Source organism: Pseudorca crassidens, chromosome 7 (assembly GCF_039906515.1).
Source record: "Pseudorca crassidens isolate mPseCra1 chromosome 7, mPseCra1.hap1, whole genome shotgun sequence".
Lineage (NCBI taxonomy): Eukaryota > Metazoa > Chordata > Mammalia > Artiodactyla > Delphinidae > Pseudorca > Pseudorca crassidens.
The window spans coordinates 86,016,455-86,033,179 of record NC_090302.1 but is presented as its reverse complement, the minus strand read 5'-3'; the positions used below and the strand labels follow the sequence as shown (position 1 = coordinate 86,033,179).

General features: G+C 50.3%; 1 protein-coding gene across 7 annotated transcripts in view; it reads right to left on the bottom strand.

Annotated features, from left to right (window-relative positions):
• Nucleotides 1–3,331: 3,331 nt before the first annotated feature.
• AOPEP (aminopeptidase O (putative)) overlaps nt 3,332–16,725 on the bottom strand; it is a 361,551-nt gene continuing 348,157 nt past the window's right edge. For 3 of the 7 annotated variants that reach the window (XM_067744803.1, XM_067744805.1, XM_067744809.1), the window contains 2 exons: nt 8,656–8,742; nt 6,924–8,140 (listed from right to left, as the gene is read on the bottom strand). In XM_067744803.1, the coding sequence (XP_067600904.1) occupies nt 7,910–8,140; nt 8,656–8,742 (318 nt within the window). In that variant the 3' untranslated portion in view covers nt 6,924–7,909. The other 4 variants (XR_010945107.1, XR_010945108.1, XM_067744804.1 and 1 more) reach the window with 2 other exon arrangements.

The window sequence follows — 16,725 nt, the reverse complement described above, 5'->3', positions numbered from 1 at the left end:
GGAGATGGTGGGACACTGTGCTTACTTGCAGGGCAGGTCGGCCGTGCAGAAGTTCTGGGCAGACTCCTTCTCCCACGCCTCACCCTCCCATCCAGCCGGCTCCATCCATAGAATGAGGAGGTGGCTGGCCAAGAGCATCACGCTCTGAAACAACCAGCCCTTGATGAGTCACTCAGCTTCTGCTTTCCAGCTGCCTTTGGTGAGGCCGGCTGTGGCTGAGGCAACCCTTTGCGAGCAGACCGCCCTGCACGGCAGCCTAGCCGCCTCCACGGCACTGCCTGGGGCTCTGCTGAGTGTCCGTGCGGTCAGGCCAGTTGCAGGAAACCCAGAATGCACTGGAAATACCTGCCTGAAACCTTTCAGAGGTCTTCATTTGAAAGCGATGGGTTAACGTTAGGGATGAGGTTTGCTATTTCTGGTTGCTGCCACTGGGGCACTGGGTTCTGCCTAACACGACATCTCTGTACCTCGTTTGGGATGGAGACTGTAATTTCGATGTTTTGACGTGAAATTCCAATAAAGCTAAGTGCCTGAAACCCTTTAATCCTAAAAGAGAGGCCAAGAGAGAGACCTGAACCCCTTCTCTTGACTTCTTTCCCATCTCCTCCCCGACCTCGGGTCCCGACAGCCAGGCACGTGGGGACGGGTAGGGGAGCATCTCCATTTGTGGAGTCCTTTGTTCTCCAGGGAGAGGACAGTCGCTTGGCAATTAACCCCTTAACTCGCTCAGGGAACAAGATCTCCTCTTCTCACCCGGGTTTCACAAGCCCGCGAACCAGGCCGAGTTACCCCACCAACAGCTCTGGACCGACCATGGCGCTGAAAGAGCAAGCCGTCCTCTCCCACGACTGGCCCCTGCTGGCCACGAATGCCGCTGGCGGTCCGGAGCCCGACGGACGCAACGGCAGAAGAGGCACGGGCTGGGGCCTCCTCGCTTCCACCAGACCAGGGCACCGATGGAAGCTCACGCTGGGCGCCTCCTGTGCTCTGGTCCCCCCTCCGGATGGAGGCATCACCTGGTTTGTGACCAGACTGGCTCCTGTCGGCTCATCTCCTCTACTCGGCCTGGAGGGCAGAGCTCATGCCGTCCCGTCCGCTCACCCTGGGAACGTGACAGGGGGAACACAGGCTGGAAAGGTATACTTCCTGGGGCAGCAAAGATCAGAAGTTGTGCCCCTGAGAAAGTGAGTGCCAGACTTCCCCGTGGGGACGTAACTGTTCCAGATTCAAGTTGATGTGCTCCCTGGGCCCCAGCCAGGCCCCCCTCACAGCAAACTGGGTGAGGAGCGCAGGTGTCTCAAGTCTCTTCTGGCTGAAGGACAAGGCCAGGAATCCCTGAGAAGTTTATTACCGAAGAGACAGTCTACACCCTGAAAGGGACTCGGGGGAGGAGAATCCCGAGCCAGATGGACACACTGAAATCCCGCCTGTCGCTTAGTATATGACCTTGGGGATAGCACTGTGCAGGCCTGACCCACAGGGGGAACTTGGGGAGGGCAGGCTCCCGCACCCTTGCCTCTCCGAGACAGCCAGCCTCTGTCCCCGGGGCTCCTGGCCCCTCGGCAAACACTCCCGCCTGGACGGAGGCATCCCTCAGGAGGTGCCCGCGTCGTGCTGATAAAGCAGCCTAAGTTCCATGACGTGCCCTGGGGAACCTGCCCATCACCCACATGAAACTTTTTTCAAAATAAATGAATCGTGTAAGAATGCAGAGTGCTAGCTTTACACACCTGTCTTCTGACTGACTGGTGGCCACTCTGGAACCCGGCAGCGCCTGCCAGGCCCTGGCCTCAGGCTCCTCCACAGCACGCCCTCCGCAGCCCTAGCGGGAGGTACGGAGGGCCAGCTCGGAGAACCCGCCCCAGGAGTCCCGGAGCCTGAACGGAGCGGGTGCGGGGTGAAGCTGGAGGGAGGCCGCTCGCCCCTCCCTCACCACAGGCACAGCCCCTCCCGCAAGAGCGCCAGCCTACAGACGGAAAGGCAAGCTACCCACAGCCGGCGAGGCGGCGCTCGGGTCCCGACGGCCCCTCCAGGACCGGCCGCCTGCGGGCCGGACCCGAGCTCGGAGCCAGCGCGGGACCCCCGGCCACAGGGCTAGGGGACCAGCCATCTTAGCGCGAAGCCACTCATGCGGCCACTCACCTTGGCCTCAGCAGTTTCTAAAGATGACAAAGCGTGGCTTTAACTTTTCGGAAAAACAAAACCAAAGCAAACCACCAGGCTGGTTGGTCACCCGCAGCCCCTGTGGTGCACAGAGCAGCAGGCTGTGCCCGGGCTTCCTGCTCCGCCGCACAAAGGACCAGACTCACACCGACCACAGGGAGAAAGAGTCATTTATTCGAAGTCTTCACAGAGAACAGCGTCCTGACATTTCTTCATATTTAAAAACCGAATGTTTATTCTTCCACCAACGTGGTGAACAAAAGCACATACAACCATAGGCAGAGCACATGTAACAGCAAAGAACCAAACCGTAGGAACCCTTCCGGAATGACGGTCACTGTTAAGTAACTCTGAAGGTCAGGAGCTCCTAAGGAAGGGCTGTGTGGAGCCGCACGTCCCCCCACCGGCGGGTCCGCGGCCCCGCGAGCGCAGCCCCTGCAGGCGGGTCAGTTCCCTCCCGCTCCGCTCAGCCTCACGCCATCACGTGACTGCACCAACCACTGTGGCTTCTGGAGCGTTTTAAAGCCGTCCTTCCCTTTGGACAGTCCTGAGAAGCTTTTTTTTGTTTTTTAACTTCAAACATTTGTGGGAAAAGAGGCAACATCACCACAGACCCCAGGGTGCCCGATGGTACCTCCATCAGGAGCAGGGGGCCCCACTGTCCTCCCAGGAACAGCAGCACCACCTTGAAAACTACAGAGAAAACCAGTAAGGTGAGAGAAGAATGACACCAGGAGGAGGAGACTACCCTCTTCTTCCACGTTTTTTTTTTTTTTTCCTTTTCAAAAACAGTATTAAATTAGGAAGCAAACAGGAAGGAAAAAAAAAAACGAACCCATTACATTTTATTATTAATACATCTTCGAGTGTTATCCTGTACTTCTACCAAAAGGTACTAAAATTTTAGAAAATCTAAATACGGGACCTATCAATCAAAGTAATCCCGCAGAGGTGGTCCCAGTACGCAGAAACCCTGACCTTCTGGAAGCACAGAAACAAACATCCACATGCTGAGGGACGGATGGAGGAGGTTCAGCAGGTCTTCCGACGGGCCTCAGGTATCTTCCATCTTTGTGTGAAAACTGCATTGAACTCACAGGGGAGACTCAATTCAGATTCAGGATCTTGAGGTGGCACAGCCAGGGTGGGCACAGAGGCATCACACAGCCCCGTGGAGACCGTTTACAAGGATGTGCCTCTGACACGGGCTCCACTGTGAGGGCCACGGCCTCTGGGAAGGTCGCCCCAGTGTGCACACTGCTGCCGGCTGATGGCTTTAGCAGCCCCATAATCCTTCCTTTGATGTCCAGGGTCAATGTGATCCTGGTCCCACCAGGGCTACGAGTAGATGCATGAAAAAGAATCTCGCTGTGATCTTTCCTGCAAAGGAAACAGCAATAAAATTTACTGCCCAGTCACAACGGAGGAATTCTTGTAAACGAGTACCTTTGTGTGTGCCTTTGCTCTCGGCCCTGGAGAGAGGGCCGTGAGCGGAGGACAGGAGGAGGCCAGGGCACATCTCACAGCCCCGAGAGGGGCTTTACAGCTGCACCATGTGCCACTCGCTTTGCTCACACGGGGCTGTGAAAGCCGGCGGCTATAACTTGGGCTCCGTTCACAGGACAGATACTAGAAAGGCAGCCTGTTTCAGCCCCGCACTCACTCCGACTGCTTTCGGGCCGTCCTACACCGTGACAGAGAGGTATGCACTGCCTGCATGGCAGGCGTGGCGCCAATGGGTGGAAGTTCGTTCCTGTCATGTCAGCAGAGCTCTAGCAACACCCACACACAGGGCACATACGCAGGGGCCTCCGCCGCCGGTCAGCTCTGCTGCGGACGCTCGGGCCTGTCTTCGTGCGGCTGCAGCCCCAGCTCCCGAGCCGCCGGGCACTCACAGACAGGAAGGCTTTGCTCTAGGGCTCGACTCCTGTTCCTGCTGAACTGAGCCAGTGTGTAAAATGAGAACTGATATCAGCTCAGTAGGCACCGGAGGGCGGGTCCAATTGACAGCCCGGAGAAGCAGTGCCTCAGCTGGGAGCTCGCTCGGCCTCGTCCCGCGGGCGGCTGCAGGAGACACAGAAACCTGGACTGCAAATACAAGAGAGAGTTCACCGTGCTCGGAAATCACAACAGGCAGTCTCCTCTGAAAGTACCCAGCTCTACTCACACGCCATCGACTGCTGACGTGGGCTTACTCGACTTTCGTGGTTCACTGGGTTTTAGATTTTTAAAAGAATAATTTTGCAGCTTTCAATACATTTGAACTTTCAGACACCGGTGTCTAATTAGCGGATTTATATTTCCGTAGACTTTTGGTATGTTCCTTGCATTCGTAACAAGACAAAGTGCATCCTCGCTGGGGCCAGGCAGGCTCTCGTCCTCCAGAATCGTGCTCGGTCCCCGAGCTGACCGCTCAGCAGCGGCCTCTGCCCCGGCAGGTCCAACTTAACTGTCCCCATCTCACCTTCTCTTCAGGTGCAGAACTTAGCCACTGTGAACAAAGCGGAAACCAGTCACTGTTCACCAATCAGCTAAGCTCTGCACCTCGTCAGAGAGGTCGTCGGCTGGGCATAATGAAAGGGCTGAAGAGCATCTTCCAAGGCTGTTGGCTTCTTCTGTTTCCAGAGAGGAGCTATGAGATGTATCTGTTCCCCGAACTGCAGAGAGAGAGTAACTACGGCTTCTGGAGGAGCAGTCAGGGTCGTGGTTGCGTGGTAATCCCTGGCAATGTGATTTTAATCTTAAGTCACAAATCAGCATGCCAGGAACCCAAGCAGCCAGAGCACTTGGGGGCAGCGCCGCAGGGCTGCCCACACCGCACGCACCAGCTTCCTCAGGCACAAGGTGACAGCACCACCTCCAGGCCTGCTACACTACCAAACGGGTTTTATTTCTGTTCACTATTCATTTACTGGGCGTCCTAGGGGTACAATTTTTTAAAATCAAAGGACTCACAGATGACCATACACATGCCAGTGCAGCTCTGGAAGATGAAATGAAAAATGCACTGACCAGCTGTTCTGGGGTAGCAGGGGGAAAGGGTGTGCACATGACCCTGTGTTCATCCAGAAGGGCAGGGACAGAGGGGCGGTGAGAAAAGAGCAGGCTTGTGACCGGGACTACTCCTTTGCCTGCTTGGGGCAAAAACATCACAATGAAGAACTGCCAAAGCTGTGTAGCCCGCGGTGGTTTCTCCACAATCTGGAACCCAGGGAACAACATCAAAGGCATAGTCTGCACCACTGCAGTTTCACACACTTCAAGAAACACAAACTCTCCGTGAAATTAAAAATCTGAAGAGAAATACGATTTATCCTGATTACTATATGAGGCTGGCAACACCTGACTGTGTAACTGTTCTGTGTTTTAAACTGGCCCGTCGTTGAACAGGCTCTGAAGCTGCCACAGGGGAGCTCTGGGGAAGCCTGCACATAGCTGCTCTGCTACGAGATATACAATCGTGGCAATTATTCCCACCATTTCCTCTCCTGGCCAACATGGCTCCTTGACTCTTCTGGAAGAACAGAACCGGACTTTAGAAAACCTTTCTCTCTTTAGTATTAGAGTTCTTTCAGATAACTAAGACAGTTAAACATATTAGACAGAAATGGTTTTTTATAAGAGCAAAACATTAGAAGCAAACTAAATATCCCACAATAGGTTAAGAATATCAACATAAAATCTTAAATATCCATTAAAATTATAGAGAAGCTATATGACATGAAAAATGCTTGAAATTTGATGCTGTTTTTAAAAAACACAAAATTAGACATACCCTATAATATCATGTAAAACCTTAAAGCAAACCAGAGAGTCAGAGAAATGACGTTAGACCAAAAAAACCCACTTATAATCCCACAGTTCTACTTACAAACCTTTATGTACCATTGCTAAATCACTTTTAGAATACAGAAATCCACAGTTAAAAACTGCTAAAACGTGAACGTAACAGGTCAGTGCCAAGCACATTTAAGAGAGGAAGCAGTTTAAATACTTAGGACTCCCACTCGAGGTAACCTGCCCGCCTGCCAGCAGACACGCAATGTGGAGAAATTCAGGACACCGGGGAGGAAGGACCTGCCAGCCTCGCCCACCAGGCGGGGACAGCCCGAGGGACTGCAAGTTCTCACACGGCTGCTCACAGCTCAAGGTGTGGGGAACCCACCACACACCCCCGCGCCAGCCTTCCCCTTGAAGACGCGGCTCACGGTTACACGAGGCTCTCCAGCGCACCTTCTAACCAGCTCAGGACGTTCTCCTGCGAATTCCCTCCCCACAAATAACAAAACCGGAAGTGGCCAAAACGGCGCCGAGGAAGAATGTTCCGCCGGGGTGGGTGGCACGGGCTTTCCAGTGGCCGCTCGGCCAGACGAGGTGCCCCTGCACCCTAAGGGAAGCTGCCCTCAGCTCACCACCCGGCTTACTAGCTTACTCAGCTCCTAAGAGGAATCTCAGAGCCGAGCAACGAGAAAGGAAAGAGAGAGAATCACCTCTTTAATATAACATCTCGGCCACCACCTCTGCTGAGGATCTGTCCATCTGCTCCTTGCTCAGCTCGAAGCACCTGCGGGCGAGACGCTGCTGCCGGGCATCCTCACTCACCATCAGCTCCCCGTAGAGGTAGATGCCCATGGCCTGCGGAAGGCACAGAGGCCAGAGAGCTGAAGAAAAGGCAATCGTGTGTCCCCACGCGCTCGAGTGCACAGTCTGTGCTTGTTCCGCACGGACTTGCTGGTCTGGAAGTTACAAAGACCCTAGAAAAGACAGACGGCTGAATAGCTGTACTTCAGGAACCTGCAGTTTTCAATCCCCTTCTCTTTCTTGTTCTTCTCGCTGCAACCCCCAAGGAATTCTTGGCTATCAGTTCCGTCAACAGACCCTGGTGGTTGAACTGACGACACTGTGAGCATTTCTCTAGTGATGGCTGACGAGGACAGGGAGGTTCCCATGGTGACTGACCCCCGTGGAAACCCCCGCAGCTGAAAGGAGCACCCGAGGCGCCGTGTGTATGTCACACAGACACAGGCCATCTTCCTAGGAAAGTGTGTGCCTAGCACAGCTGGGGAACAAAGACCACCCCGTCACATGGCACCATGGGTGGGGAGAGCCATCGGGCCGCCCTGGAAGATGCCTGCTGCTCCAGCCCAGCCTGCCAGCTCCCTTCAACGGGCCCCACGACCGCAGCAAACACTGGCTCTTCTGTTTCGAGAACAATGACTCACATCTGCATTTTTCCTACAGTTTTAAAAACAGCCAGTTATGTTCTGGAAAACCAAAAGATCCACTTGGTTCCGCCTTCTCTCTTGTTCTAAGCTTAGTTATGCTACAGATTACGTTCTCCTGGAGCAAATTAAAAGAAGGATCTCAAACACAGCGCAAAAATGAAAACTCGGTGGTTAGGGGTTCAAAAATTCTTTCCTGAAAAAGCTGATGGTAATCCTTATTTGGCAAAGATCATGGTTCCAAATATACTGCAGTTAATTTTGGTTTTCAGAACAGGCCTTAAGTTGCTCTTACATTTTGTCCTTATACTCCCCTCTCTGTTTCCAAACACCTCTCGCTTCACTGTGCAAATGTGACATTTCTTCTGGTACAAAGTCGTGTATTTTTCTTTGCGGGAATAACGAGCCCTCACTTGCTGGCTGCCCCCTGTACTCAGGCCCTCTCAAAAGTCCCTTTGTTGCCCCTACCCCAACCGAAACATGGCTCCATGCTGTCAGCCCACAGCGCCCGGCAGAACGCTCACTCAGAGGCATGCACTGGTCACGCCAACAGGAACGAGCTGCAGCCAACTTCCCGCAGCTGACAGAAGCCACGGCACACGCGCCACCATGGACAGCCACGCTGGGGGACATGGTGTGGCGGGGTGCTGACCCCCATAGGCTGCGGCCCAGCAGAGGCGGCAAGGAAAACGTCTTCCAACGGGTTCGTGCACGCACGTGCTTCCTGTGGTCTCCTTGCAAGGTGATCGCTTTCCCTGGTGAACAGTGAGGAAAGTTCTCACGGGAAGGAATCTCAGCACAGGGTTCCACTTGGTGTGGCACGTGCAGATACAGACCAGACTGTCCCAGCCAGCTGGGGCTCTCCCAGTCTAATCTTCATACATACTTTAAGTGAGGCCCACTGAAGGCACAGGTACACACCATGGCATCACTAAGCCACAACCTTGACCTAATGAATCTGAGGTTCAAAGATGAAGAAAGCTCACGAGGTCTGCCCATGCTTCATTTGGTAACGGCAGTGGGCCACAGTTACGTCAAACCAAGGGAGCTTCTAAGGGACATGATTCAATGGGATACAAAGACAGAGGAAAAAAATCAGCTCAAAAGTCTGGTAGGTAAGCACCTAACAACTCTTTAAAATCCTTGAAAAATGTTTAAATATTCGTTATTTAAATAGAGATGTCGACAACTTGGGTGCCCGTGTTACGTCTACTGCATAGTCAGGGAACAGCATGTGAAGAATCCCCATCTGCTGAAAACTGAAACTTACCTGATCCTCCTGAAGGAACCTCTCCACGTTTCCGTACGCTTCTGTGTATTTGTGCTTAACAACAAGTTCACACCATCGATGGCGAACCTTAAGAAAGGAGAAGATCCAGTAAGCAAAAAACTGGTAGGTTTCCTTGGCCTAACAAGTTTAATGATGGAGAGCCTTTCCTGTTAGAAAAAGTTAGTCTCTGAAGTATATTAACGTTGTTGACGCTTTTAAATTTCATTTTAATTTCATCTCTTTTACAAAGGAAGGAACCATGAGGTTCCTTCATGAGGAGGGCTGCCAGTCAACTTTAGGGGAAGACGATGCATGTTTCACTTAGGTATTTTGATGTTTTTAAAGACAATTTTGCCAGATAATAGATAAATGCAAAACGTTAACTGGGAAATTAAACACACATCCCCAGGCAGCCAGGCTGGTGCTCTGCCCTGCAGGATGCTGTCAACGAAGGTTTCCTTTATAAACCACAACTACTTAATTTCCTGCAATAACCGATTTGGTTCAGTGCTGGTGATTGCAACAATAAACACAGTAAAAGGAGGAAGACACTGCTCTCCACATTCCTGAGAGGCAAAGCGCACCCTCTGAGGAGCTCAGGGTGCCTGCCGGAGGGGAAGGAAGGGGAGCAGCCCACCCTGACGCAGGCAGATCCTGCCACACGCCCACGAGTGTGTGCTGCAGGTCTGCACGACCTACTGAAAACAGACAAGCTAAATGTGGGTGCCCTTTAGTAAAGATACGTGACACAAGGTTTACAAGCAGGAATTTGCCAGGAAACCCTCCCCCAAACCCTACAGACAACAGGGGAGCTGGATCCCAGCACTGGCTGCGTCTGCGGTTAAGAGGCAGTCTCGCACCACCCCCCATCTCCAGGCACTTCAGACACATTCTTTACGTGGAGATGCTACCTACATTTGGTTTAAGAATTCAGTCCTGGGCCGTCTTCTACTGCATTAAAGCCCTCGCAATTAAATCCGGTGAGCAGTCCACCATTTTATATTCCATTATTGGTTCAACACTAGCCATACATGGAAGTGATTATGTGCATTTAAAAAATAAAAAAGCCTCCTTCCATCACTCTTTGTTTTTACTGGCTTTGAAAGAGGGAGAGCCTTTCTAGTAATCCATTTGTGGCAACAGTAGAATGTAAGCCATTTCAACATTCTGGCCGGGGCCCCTGTAAATTATACCGTTACCCACTGATGGCCGGATCGCTTCTTTAATCCACCATAAATGCATTTACACACAAACAATTCGGAATGAAGAAAAAATCTTTTGGAAGGAATCCTTCCCCTAAGCTACAGTGCACTCTGAGACATGAGGGGGTTCTGGTGGTGGGCCCTTTGCTTACAGGCAGCCAGGCCCTTTGAACTTCTAAGAAAAGGATGCCAACACACTTTTTACATTCATGAAGGAATTTCAGAGGCACATGGACATGAGCTAATAGCCTTGGATCATCACAGCAAAAGGGAAGCAGGTTGGGCTGGACAGGTCTTGGAAATCTTTCTACCTTCAACAAAATGTTCTCTTTCCTATATAGCCAATAGAAATTAACACCATAAAAGGGAACGGGTAGCCCTTAAAATATCTGGAGCAGAAGAACAATTGAACAGAGCTCAGATACTGCACCAACCAGAGAAGAAGCTACCAGAACCACCAAATCCCCGCTCTCGTGCTTTGGTTTGAGTACCAAAGGCTGAGCGCTGGACAGAACCCAAATGGGGCCCTTGGATGCCTCCATTTCTCGTTTCTGTCCCAACTCACGGAAACCACCAGTCCCATCCACGCACCAGTGGATGTGCTGTGTCTTTTTGTTTGCGAGCTCTGTGAAAGGAGAAGGCCCCGGCAAGTCAGTGTGGCCCGGTGGGATGTCCGCCATGCGGCACGAGAGTCAGGGGACTGGGGCCACCTGCTCTCACTTCTCGCCACCGCATAGGGGACAGCTGTGCCAGCTTTTAGGAGAGCCAAGTATAAGAGAACTCTCGTCAGCCGGACAGTGATCTAACGACTTAGATTTTTCAACCTGATCACACCAAGCCTTTGACAGGGACCGTTGTTTATCGCTCCAAAACTTGGGGACACTGTATTTTTTTAGACCTGATTCTGAGAATGGAGCTATTACTGGCCTCCCATTGTTTTTCTCCCTGTGCTCTCCTTCATCTTATTTACACATACAGAAATAACAAAGCATAAATTGGGGTCTGTTTCCTAGGAGGATAAGGTCCACAGAGGGGCAAAAGGCAGGGTCGGTCCCACTACAACGACTGGAAGAAGATCCAGGAGCTGAGCTGAGTGAAAGAGGCTCTTTCACAACCAATATGAAGTCAGCATTTCCACTTCTCTTACTGTTAAAAATAGTTAGTTGTCACAATTAATAAGATCTAGTCTTCTGACCCCTGAAGGCTAACATGGCATCCAGGAAATACAGACCAACCCCCCTCTCCACCCCACAAAGAGCAGAAAAAACAACAAGCCTTTTCATTAAAAAAGAATTAAACATAATTCAAATGTTCAATGACAGGATGTTTAAAAGACATCACAGAGATGGTGTGTGAGGCCGAAGGCCCAACTATCTCTTGCTTGTGCCCAGGGTTTTTACTTCTCTTCGCATTTCTTTGAGAAACAAAGAAAATTTTTATCTTTTATCCTCTGAACAGTCCAGGACCCACAATTCACAAGGCCACTTGTCACACCTGGAACGGGGCTCTTCCCGAAAAGCTGGCAGCAAAGTGACATTTGTCACAATTTCTCCCGGCAGTATTTCCACGGTGGGCACTGATGGAATACCTTTCTCCAGATCACTGAGAAACTTAAAAAAAAAATTCCTGACAGAGGTCACCACACTTGTACCTGGCTCCTTCCTCTGTTAATAATGGAGGAAAGTGAAGTTCCCGGTGCTGGGGAGCACCAGAGAATTCGGAAGCAGAGGCAGGTCTCCAAGAAGAAAGCTGTTTGTTCTGCAGATCTGTTCTTCTTTGTTTTCTAATTAATTAATTAGTTAATGGTGGTAGTGGTCACCTTGTCTTTTAACTTCCTCAGTGAGGTGAAAAGTCAACAAACACCACCACATAAATACATCTGTGGGAACACCTGGGCCCGGCAGGCCTTCCACAAGCGTCTATGGCCTCTCGACTCCGTTCATTTAGCGTCAGCGTTTCACGGGTGTATACATTACGCTAAAACCAATCAATACTTACACTTTGAATATTCACATTATTCTGCAATGTCTCAAGAGAGAGAAAAAAATGTAATGACTTTTTCAACGGTGACTCAGATTCATAAAGTCATTCCAAACTCATGCTAGGAATCACCTGAAAGCCTCGAGCCAGCAAACCTCAGCCCTGAATTCCAGCAACGCGGTCACGCCACAGACAGGTAAGGGGCAAGGGCGAGGGAAGGGGGAGCGGGCAGAAAAAGAGTAAGAAATCTCGAGAAAATCAGAAAAGGGACGTTTCAGGAGTGGGAAGAGGCAGAGCTGCCCGTGGTGGCGAACAGCAGGGTCGGAGGACCTGGAGCACAGCACCCTCGTTCCAGCCGCCCCAGAGCGTGTGGTGTCGCAGGGCACTGGAAGCCTTGCCTCTGGAGCACGGGCCCATCTTTTCCTCACTGAGTCTTCAGTGCAGACAGCAGATGGTCTGGCCCACCTCCTGCCAGGACAGGAGCACATCCACCACCCACAGCACGCTGAAGGTTCCGTAACACAAGCAAAGCATTTAGCAGTCCCTGGCACAGGAATGAGGGGGGATGATGATGACGAAGAAAGGGAACGTGGGTCCCTGACTCTTGCCACAATGAAGATGTGCACACACAGGTGTGCACCTCTTATATTCTGGTCCAACAAGAATTAGTTGGACTAATTCGAACACTTTTCAAAGTGTTCTGCTTAAGGGACATTGAACTGAAAAATGATATGGGTGGTTCCCTCAGTGCACGGGTAAGTTTTAAATTGGCAGTGCTAATTTACACCTTTGGAAATGAATTCCAGAAGTTTCCAGGTTTCCAAAGCCTCCATGAACAGAGGGTGAGGAGCACACAAATATCAATGCTCTCCCAGGAGTGCCCACTAATGCAATGGTTCTTTGGGGCTGGGTGCACATGGGAGGGTCTCAGAACTGGGGGCAGGAAGAAGGAAGGGTAAGTCTGCAGAAGCCCATTCATGTCAGACCCACGTTTGGTGATAGGACATTCAAACCCTCCTATAATTCATGTAACTGTAACTGCTCCAGGATGGGGGACCCCCGACCCACAGCAGGGACTCCACCGGGAGGATGGAGTGCATCCGTGGTAACAGGCCCGAGCCACCTGGGAGACCTGAGCAGACATGTGTCCTGGGTATACAAAACATATTTTTCACATGACATGTATACATGTGTATGTGCACGCACACACACACACGTCGAAACAAGTTTCTTTTTTAATACTTTCCCTCACTATATGCAACTGCTGATAGTTATTGTTCTTCTTTCTTCATGCTGGCTGGCAACCTACTAAACTGATTTCATGACCCACTGGGTCCTGATCCAGAGCTGTCTCCCCAGGGCGGGGGCTAGAAGAGCCTCTGCCCCTGGGCTGCTGTGGGAACTGCCCCAGGTCGCTGCAGCAAGCCTTAGGATTGTGACTCCCACACAGTAAGTGCTTGTCTTCTTAGCAGGTGTAGCATGTTTCTGGCTTTCATTTCCACTTCAAAAGTTCCATTTCTTGAATTTATAAAAACTTGATAGTATCAACTCCAAGGAAAAGTTTGTTAACTCGTGAAAACCGAAGGAGCAAGGTGCCTGTCAGGTGGGTGTCCAGGAGGGAAGGCACTGGCAGGGAGTGGGAAGTGGGAGGGAGAGGATGGGACAACACAGCCAAGGAAGAAGAGCCGGCCCGCCCTGCGCCTAGCCTCAGGACTCTGAGACACCAGCGCCAGCGGGAACCCGCAGAGGAAGCAGGGCCTCCTTCAGGGAGGGGCCTCCTCGAGGCCTGGGCGAGCTGGTACTTACCATCCACCCTCGGGGAAGTATACCCAGGGGCCAGGCGCCTGGGAATTTTCCAAACCTGTCTGTAAAGACAGCCTCGCCCCAGCGTCAGCTCCAGGCACATGGCACTTCTACCATTTCAAGAACGTTATCACTACCCAAGAGGCCCAGGCGAACTGAACGACTTCTGGCCGGCCTCTCTGACTTCCAGCAGTGCTGGAAAAGTGGGACCTGCCTTGTAGGGTCAAACCACAGCTCAGATTCAGGGACAAGTCCCACGATCCTCTGGGCACCTCTGTGATATAACCACACGTACCTCTCATTTATTAATTGTTCCCTCCTGGAAAAGGAAAGGAAAACTGCTAAAAGACCAGCCCCCCAACCTCTTCAATCTGAGAATTTTAATGCAGCCAGAACCAACTCCTATTAAACTCTAGAACAAGGGGTTGCCAATTTTTTCTGTCAAGGGCTATACACAGTGAGCATTTATGACTTCTCACCCCATTTGCCCTTGTATCACAAGAGCAGCCCTAGATAGCGTGGCTATCTTCAGATAAAACTTTATTTACCAAAAAAAGGGCAGTGGGCTGGACCAGCCAGCTCTAGTCTGCTGACCCTTGATCTGCAAAGGAAGCCCACGCCTTAGGCTGCCCGAGTGATGTGCTAACCCCCCAAATCCACCAGCACGACGCCAGAGAACACAGAGCTGGGAGGCCCTCCCCAGCTGGCTCCGGCGAGCTTCTGCCCGTTCTGCCAGGAAATCTCGGGTGTTCTTGAATGTGGGGACTTTGCTTTCCTCCGTGGACTGCACTCCTCTGTGCCGAAAAACCTGCTCTGGCATTCGTTCGGAAACAGAGCACCTCTTGGCCTACAGCCCAGCATGAATGCAAGGCGCCACTTGTGGGTAGGGGACCCAACACTGAGGAAACGCGAACTTTAAGAAGAATAATCCCCTCCACCAGGTCACTCCCAATCTCCCTCGCTGACCAGACGCTTCCTCTGCAAATCACTATACACCCCAGACCCTGCGTTCATTAACACTTTACAATTCTCAATGCTCTTTTTATACCTTTTATCTCGTTTCTTTTTTTTTTTTTTTGGTCTTCGATTTTAGTGTGTTCTCCGTGAAGCTACTTCAAAGAAATAATTCTTACATGAGAATGCTCCCCCACAAGCTGCTTATTATCTTATGGACTAATTTTCCAAAGGAGTCTTCAGACTTTCCTTAAACATAATTCTTCTTTTAATAAAAATGTAATCTGTAATTCCAGTACATATAAGGACATATTAGGGAGAAAAACATACGTGGGTTATTCAAGCAGTTTAAATCAGTCTGGTAGAACACATCTTAAACACTAAACTCCCTTGGTTGGGGGGTGTGGGGGGCTGGGTTCCTTCGAGGTGGAGTCTGCAAAGCAGGGTCTCACAGAAGCCTCACTGTGCCTGAAGAGTACGTGGAGTCACAGGCTGAGCAGACGCGCTGCAGGGTTAGACAGAACCAGCTCAGCGTTAACAGCCTGGCCCACACCCCAAGCTTGGTTCTGCTAGCCACTGTGCCGTCAACAAAGCACACTACACAGTCAAGGTCGGACTCAGAAAATCAGCTGGGTTGCTTCTGTCACTGCAAGCCTGGAGCCAGGGTTTGTTTTGGTGCACACTCACTGCCACGCCTGAAAAAGCACCTGTGGCTCCTGCACACAGCTGCTTCCCTTGCTTTATTTTTGAATAGTAAAAGTTATAAACGGATAGCTTTACATATAAACAACATGGATATATTATTTTGTGTTTTCCTCATTCTCCATTTGCTGCCGTTGGATTTACTAGCTTAGTGTGGCCCATATACTTTAACGTGGTAACAACTGCAGGGCATCCCCTTATTAATATACTACAGTTCCATTAGTCTTTCAATCCTCTGACGATGCCAGAAAAGTCCATTTCAATCAACTATCAACTGTGTCCCAGAAAGTCCCAAAGAGTGTTAATAGCCTTTAGCTTTTTACCAGGAAGGCTATGAGGGGTCAAGTCAACAGAGGTCAAGGACATCTGCTGTGACACTAGATGGCACTGCTGTGGCCCCACCTCATCCAGCACACCCTAGGTTAGTGGAATGACCTGATATTTTTTTTTTTTTTTTAAACATCTTTATTGGAGCATAATTGCTTTACAATGGTATGTTAGTTTCAGCTTCACAACAAAATGAATCAGTTATATATATACATATGTTCCCATATCTCTTCCCGCTTGCGTCACCCTCCCTCCCACCCTCCCTATCCCACCCCTCCAGGCGGTCACACAGCACCGAGCTGATCTCCCTGTGCTATGCGGCTGCTTCCCACTAGCTATCTACCTTACGTTTGGTAGTGTATACATGTCCATGCCTCTTTATTGCTTTGTCACCGTTTACCCTTCCCCCTCCCCATAGCCTCAAGTCCATTCTCTAGTAAGTCTGTGTCTTTATTCCTGTTTCACCCCTAGGTTTTTCATGACATTTTTTTTTTTCTTAAATTCCATATATATGTGTTAGCATACGGTATTTGTCTCTCTCTTTCTGACTTACTTCACTCTGTATGACAGACTCTAGGTCTATCCACCTCATTACAAATAGCTCAATTTCGTCTCTTTTTATGGCTGAGTAATATTCCATTGTATATATGTGCCACATCTTCTTTATCCATTCATCCGATGATGGACACTTAGGTTGTTTCCATCTCTGGGCTATTGTAAATAGAGCTGCAATGAACATTTTGGTACATGACTCTTTTTGAATTATGGTTTTCTCAGGGTATATGCCCAGTAGTGGGATTGTTGGGTCATATGGTAGTTCTATTTGTAGCTTTTTAAGGAACCTCCATACTGTTCTCCACAGTGGCTGTATCAATTTACATTCCCACCAACAGTGTAAGAGGGTTCCCTTTTCTCCACACCCTCTCCAGCATTTATTGTTTCTAGATTTTTTGATGATGGCCATTCTGACTGGTGTGAGATGATATCTCATTGTAGTTTTGATTTGCATTTCTCTAATGATTAGTGATGTTGAGCATTCTTTCATGTGTTTGTTGGCACTCTGTATATCTTCTTTGGAGAAATGTCTATTTAGGTCTTCTGC